The sequence below is a fragment of the Penaeus vannamei genome, chromosome 27, assembly GCF_042767895.1.
Source record: "Penaeus vannamei isolate JL-2024 chromosome 27, ASM4276789v1, whole genome shotgun sequence".
Lineage (NCBI taxonomy): Eukaryota > Metazoa > Arthropoda > Malacostraca > Decapoda > Penaeidae > Penaeus > Penaeus vannamei.
In genome coordinates, this window is record NC_091575.1 from 34,226,355 (window position 1) to 34,233,854 (window position 7,500).

The 7,500-nt window shown below is 41.5% G+C and overlaps 1 protein-coding gene across 1 annotated transcript in view; it reads left to right on the forward strand.

Annotated features, from left to right (window-relative positions):
• The window catches only part of LOC113828464 (mucin-22), a 183,925-nt gene extending 177,872 nt beyond the window's left edge, over positions 1 to 6,053 (forward strand). The window contains exons 2-4 of the mRNA XM_027381448.2: positions 101 to 246; positions 1,267 to 1,461; positions 3,910 to 6,053. Coding sequence (XP_027237249.2) covers positions 101 to 246; positions 1,267 to 1,461; positions 3,910 to 5,382 — 1,814 coding nt within the window. The 3' untranslated portion in view covers positions 5,383 to 6,053. The remainder of the gene's footprint in view (positions 1 to 100; positions 247 to 1,266; positions 1,462 to 3,909) is intronic.
• Positions 6,054 to 7,500: the final 1,447 nt, after the last annotated feature.

Consider the following 7,500-nt stretch of genomic DNA (forward strand, 5'->3'; position numbering starts at 1 on the left):
TTTTTACACGTTTTGATCCCATAAGAATACTACAACTCCCCCTTCTTTTTTACACGTCTTCTGATCCCATTCTGACGACCTGCCCCCCCTCCTCCCACAGGTGCAAGCGGCGGCAGTGGCGGCAGCAGCTCTTGCAGTAACCAGGACCTTCTCACAAACCTCCTGGTGTATCAGTATCTATCCGGTTCCATCCCTGGCGGTTCGTCTCCCGGTTCTAACCCCGAATTGAGGGCACTTCTGGGTTCGGTAAGGGACTTTTTGTGGTCTTTTTCGTTTGTGTGAAATAATGAAGAGAAAATGTGAAATATGTTCTAGTTAGATCATGTGTTTTTTTGTGTTTAATAGGCCTGAACTCACGAGGTATTTATTATTGTTGTTGATGTTATTATTATTATTATTATTATGATAATTATATTCATTATTATTATCATCATCATCATCACCATTATTATTCTCATCCTCTTCATTAAATCATTATTACTGTTATCATAATCATAATCATCATCACTGCTATAAGCAATCATCATGATTATAATTATTACTATTATTTTCATCAACATCATCATTATCAATCACCATCATTCTATTTTTTCTGAATTCTTTTATCTCATCGTTTCATTATTATCATCAATTATCATCACCATTGCTATTATTTTCATTATAATCATTATCGTTATCAATCATCATCATTTTATTTTCTTCTTTTAATTCTTTCACCTTATCATTGTCATTATCATCGTCAGTCACCTTAATAATCATCCTCATTATCATTATTGCTATTATTATCATCATCATTACTTTTATCATTATTATCCCTATCATCATCATCATTATCACCATCATTACTTTTATCATTATTATCCCTATCATCATCATCATTATCATCATTACTTTTATCATTATTATACCTATCATCATCATTATAACCGTCATTACTTTTATCATTATTATCCCTATCATCATCATTATCACCATCATTACTTTTATCATTATTATCCCTATCATCATCATCATTATCACCATCATTACTTTTATCATTATTATCCCTATCATCATCATCATTATCACCATCATTACTTTTATCATTATTATCCCTATCATCATCATTATCACCATCATTACTTTTATCATTATTATCCCTATCATCATCATTATAACCGTCATTACTTTTATCATTATTATCCCTATCATCATCATTATAACCATCATTACTATTATTTTTCTGTTTCCTTCATTTATCGATTCTTTCTTTCCCCTTCACCCCAGGCTCCTGCAACGACGACTGTGACCTCGGTTTCGACCTCGCTCACGACCCTCGTAGTCGAAGTGGAGCCGACGACCCAGTTCACGACCTCGACGACCTCTTACGTCACCACGCTGACCTCGACCGAAACCAAGGTCATCCCGGTCATCTTCCGAGGCTCGAAGATTACAACGACCGTCAGCGAATCTTCGGAGGAGGTGAGGTCATATGGGTCATGATAGGTCACGAAAGGTCAAAAGGTCGAGGGTGACCTTTTCGAGGAGGAGAGACAGGGAGCTTACTAAGGACTTCAAAGTAGAAATCGACAGGTCATAAAAAAGGTCACAAGAGGTCACGAGAAATAAATCAGTTGAAGGGTGACCTTTCGAAGAGGAGGAAAGACAGGGAGATTACTAGACACTTCAAAGCAGAAAACGACAGGTCATAAAAAAAACGAGGTCACGAGAGGTCAAAGTTCAAGGGTGACCTTTCGAGGAGGAGAGCTCAAGGATTACCAAAGACTCCAAAGCAGAGAATTAACGACAAAGGAATGACTTGATATAGAACCAAAATCAAAAGGAAAACTGCTTATGACTGACATACCCGGAATTCTATTTATAGTTACAAAACTGTAAATCTGTTTTAGAGCACCATTAAAATAAACGCCATTATTACAATACTTAAACAAATAACACACACACACACAAAATAATGCATATATACATACACAAATACATGCTTACGTGTACACATACATTCGTGCAAAATATATACATACATACATACACTTAAAATACATACATGCACCATATCAATGTGGTACTGCATCGTTCCATGTTTCATACATATATACAAACATACATCCAAAAATACATACAGATACATACGAAAATACTTACATAATACAAAAACAGTCATACATACATACACATACACACGTATCACTTGTAGCCCTGCTGTTCAAGTTCTCCGGATGAGTTATGGTGTTATGGTTTCAGATTTCATAGAGTAGATTTTTAGTTTGTTAATGAAGACATTAGTCTCTGACAAATATATACACACGTTTTCTCTTTTGGATGTATGTTTGTTATGTTTGTGTGCATCTCTTTTCTGTTGGTATCTCTGTCTCACGCACACACCCATAAACACTCACACACACACACACATATATAAACACACACACACACACACACACACACACACACACACACACACACACACACACACACAAATATATATATATATATATATATATATATATATATATATATATATATATATATATATATATATATATATATACATACATATGCACACACCTACACACATATGTATATATTTACAAGTATGTATTATTTGAAAAGTGTATGTACGATTTCCGTTTAGATGCTAGTTCTTCCGCTATTCTGTTCACACATAGATTTTATATAATTTATAGTTTCTTATATCTACCGTGCAGTAAGTAACATTACATGTACACAGTGAATACGCACGAACTGTAGGGACATGCGTGTTAGTACAATTTGAAACATTTGTATTACCTTGAACAAATTACTCAATACACAGTACACATACGGTGCTCGAATGCTCCTTCCCAGGTGATCATATTGATTAGATTAATTTATGGCATAGGTACACGGGCGCGTTATGCTACTACACTGAGCATATTCTGAAATGTGAATCAAACACGGAATCACGCTTCGAAAGTTTTCTAATTTGGTTCTAATGAGAACACCGTGCGTGGGAAGAGAATTCAGAAAGGTAGAGTAAAGGTGTGTGTGTTTAGAATAAAAAAGGAATGGGACGAGGAATGGGAGGAAGGTAGAAAGGGAAAACGAGACGAGGGGGAGGATAAGACAGCTTCGATAATTGGCAAGGAGTGGATAAATTAGGAAGAGATATAAAGGAGAATTCAAGGAAGAGGGGATATTGACGTCCAGACAGACTGAATACACTGAGGACGAAACAGTTTCATCTCTAAGGATCTTTTTTCTTTCTCACAAAACACTTATCTATACAAAATGTATCCAGCGTGTTGTAGGTAAGTTCTATAAGCGTGTAGAGAAGAGAATAAACCAAATATGAGATAGACATCACTAATACCAGACTATTTACAAGACTAGTAGAAGATAAAACCAGGTGAGAACCCGGACCACCTCTGAACACCTTTATTAATGAGAAGACAGGTACTGGACCCTCATCGACTGCCCACAAACCCCCATCGCCTGGACGACTGAACGAGTACTCATGGCTTATGTGACAACACTGTCAGATAAGTAGCAGTGTGATCTTGATGTGGCTATCACAACCCTTCACAGACTTTGCATGAGAAACAGACATTCGGGGAAAGCGTCGGGATGTGGTTGTTTTTCTTCTATTTTTCTCTCTCCTTTTGTGTATCGATAATCGGCTCATTATTCGGTTTACATATGTTGCATGTGTTCCAACAACTTGGGCATTGCTTAATGATTAATGCCTATTTTCAACAAAAAAAAAATGCATGTTGAAATAAGGTTTAAAGGACATTGTTATGACGTATATTGATGAATACTATTGGAATTAGTCTCTGTTCTCATTAGAGGATTCAAGTATCAATATATCTAAGTGGGGTGTAGAGATAAACAGATCGACCCTCAACTAACGAGCGAAATCCATATTTGTTCCAGGTCATCACGGCAACCGAGTACTTCACCGAGTCGTCCGTGTTCACGCCGTCCATCGTCCAGACGCTGCCGGTGCACATCACGGTCACGGCCACCAGCACCAGGGGCTTGAATGGCCAGTTCACCTTGGCCAACCTGACCCCTGGGCCGACCTCGGTCATCCATCAGCCGATCTCCACCGCCACGCTCGACCTTGACTCTACGGGACTCGACCTGGCGAACCTCGACCTCTCGCAGCTGGACATTTCTAGTCTCGTTGGCGGCGGCATCGGGGCTGACCAGGATGGCAACCAGATGCTGTCCGTCCTGTCGTCTCTCCTGCAGCAGCACGACGACGCAGGGGCAGCCGCGTCCTCTGGTCTGGCTCCAAGCAGCTTGAGCGACAGGAGGAAGCAAAGCGGGGCCTTCCGAAGCAACAGATTCAGCAGCAGTGGCACCAGCAGCTTCCAAGACGACTACGTGGACTACGAGGAGCCCGTTGACGACACGCCCAAGTTCAACGTGCTGCGAGGCTTCACCCTGAGCGACCGCGTGGCCAGCTCCTCGTCGGGCGGCGGCACCGGAAGGGCCGCCACGGACACGCGCTACAGCAAGTTCCAGCGCAAGGACCGCGTCACCAACAACGGCATCGCGACGACCGAATCCAGCGCGAGCGACCGCGAGAGCGAGCCGTTCCAAGCCTCGACGAGACGCCAGTCCTTCTCCAGAGCGTCTGGGAATCGTCGAACAACAAACGGAGGACAGAGAAGAAGCCGAGCGCCGAGCACCAGATTCGTACCGGCGACTGAATCCCAGTACTTCGAGGAAGAAGTCAAGTTCCGCCCGTTCGGCGCACGAAGGGACCGTGAGACCACGTCTACGCGGCGTCGCAGCGGCCGCCTGGACGACCCGAGGCAGCAGCCCGCGCGCGGCACATCCGCCTCCAAACCCACGCCGAGTAACGTGCGAACCACAGTCCTCACCATGTATCTCAGCGGCTCCGAACCCGGGGAGTTCCACACTTCTCTCCGCACCGTCACTTTGCGGTCCCTCCAGTCCACTCGCAACCGCCGAGACGTGCACCACCAGTCGACCACCAAGATCCTCCCAACCGCCACGGAAACGCCAGCCGCGGCAGGATACACGAAAGCCCTTGAGCTGCCCAAAGCCGCGGACCCAAAGGAAATAGTCCAGGTCCTGAAGTCCTTAGACTCATCCCAGGTCAAACAGATGCTGAAATCGTTGCAGAAATGGGTGGACTTCTACAGCCACGAAGTCCTCGACGAAGCCCACAACAACATCGTTCCAGAGCTGACGTCGTCCCTCAGCCTCGAGTCCTCAGGCGTGGAGAACGAGGCCACGACAGAACTCAATCTGACTCCCACAGCCGTCACGGGTTCCCCTTCAGCCACGAACAACCTGTGCCACGCGCCCCCGACAGTCACTCACACCGTCTACCGCACGATGGTGGTCACGACGACGGTCTCGGAAGTCTGAGGAGCTTAGGCTGACCTGAGACGTCCAAAACGAACCTGTCAGGATGTGGCGACGTCCCCTCAAGTCCCTCCTGGAGAGCGGCAGGCGGGGGACCCCAAAAGCCCGGTGGTATTTATGAGTGCGAAATCCAGCCGAGGTTGGCATACCAATCTTGGCTGGTATGCCGGTGCTGTATATAGCTGTACTGTATGAATCTCTAGCCTGTACATAGCATGTGCGTGTTCTCGTGTGGTCGTTGTGTGCGAGTGAGAGACCCACCCAGCTCAAAGTAATCCAAATGCCTCAAGGACGTCAAGGAACACAGGGCCCGCGCCAAAGACCAGCGGCTCCGCGTGTCATGACAAACGTTTAGTGTTAAGTGTTATCCCTCTCACGTAGGTCTAGTTCACGAAGCTCTTCCGGTGGTCACGTGTCACCCCCTTTCCCTGTTGGCCTCTCGTAAGGAACTGAAACAGAAAGAAGTGATTTAAAAACCAGAGGAGCCGTGACGCCAGCAAGGTACTGAATTTCATAGGAGTCATGTTTTGTCCAAGTTACGAGGAAATGCGAATCAGAGGCATCACGGGTATTGCTGGGGCGTCCGAAAAGGGAATCATCTGGAAAAAAAAAAGAAATCAGTGATTCGGCAACAAGCAGATTCGTAAACCTTCCCTGAACAGAAACAAATAAAAGTTTTCAATAGTTACAATTTCCGTTTTGAATGATTAAAATTACTGAACGAAAGTCGTTTTACGTATCGAACAAAATTGCTCTGTAACAAAAACATGATTGCATCGGTTCAGTGACTATGCTGTAGACTTATCGAAGTTAGAAGCAACGTTGATTTCCAGCCAGTGCTCTTCCAATGCTATGTTGGAAAAGGTTCAATATTGGTATGTATCATATCAGGTCACTTTCGGAAATAAAACTAATTGTCATATATATTTTCTTAGTCAATATGTATATCATTAATATTGGAATGATATCTCAGGAGAGTTTTAAGTAGTACCTTTTTTCTGTAGAGAATATTCACCTACAAAAACGTTCATAAAAAATAGACTAAAAAATGATAAAAATGTTAACCAGATGTCACATTTCACTTCAAAATATTTTTTTTTTTGCCAGCAGTATTTCCTCAGATATCATTTCCTTCGATTGTTATTCATAAACCAATGTATTCTCGAGTGTATTCAGTATTGTATGTCTTGTTAATTCTGTAGAGTCTATAATATTTAGCCAACTTGAACCGTGTGTCCGTTTAGAGACATTTCTTTTTTATATACAATTATTATTTTTCTCATTTATTATCATATTGCTCCGAGGGGCATTTTTACGAAAGGTTTGATCATTTGGAGTTTGCAGTAGTAAATCTTGCAATTTTGTAAGTATTATGTTATTGGTTTCAAAGAGATGGACTTAGGTATTTTCACTGATAATGCTACTTCACCAAAGCTGATGCCAGGACTTTAAGCTTTGTATATGATATTGCTTTGATGGAGTGAATCTATTTCTGCAACCAAATAATAAAGTTAGATTTTTTTTTTTCTTCAATTTTTTCATAGATTACTCGAAGGAAATTCCTAATCGACAATGTAAGATATATGTATAAAGTTGATTATCGAAATTCAGGAAAAGTTTGAGATTAAAAAAAAGTAGTTGTAGAGACCTTAGTGGTTCTAAAAGAAAAAGAAAATTATGTGGAATGTGTTATTCATTGATACTGTGTCACACTATTGATTAGGAAATTGAATCAATCTTGTATCCGAATGTGTTAAAAATTCCTGCACTGGGCGTGTGTTAAATTACTTATAGATTTAAGGTCTATTTCTTTTCAGAGAGCACGACGAAAAAAAAATGATGATAGATAGAAAGAAAGAAAGAAAGAAAGGAAAGACCGATTGGCATGAGAAACGTTATATTGTTTATCATGTTGATTAAAAGGCTGAGGAAAACATACACAAAATGAGTTTATCGAAAGAAAAACAACCTTTTCCTTAACTCTTTAGTTTGTGTATCATTTTTTCTCTCGGTCAGTCAATTATCAAATTCAAATTTATATCTAAAAACCAACACGAAATCGAACTTTTTACTTTATTTTATTTTTTGTATAGTTATCGGCGACGAGTAAGAACCTCGTCA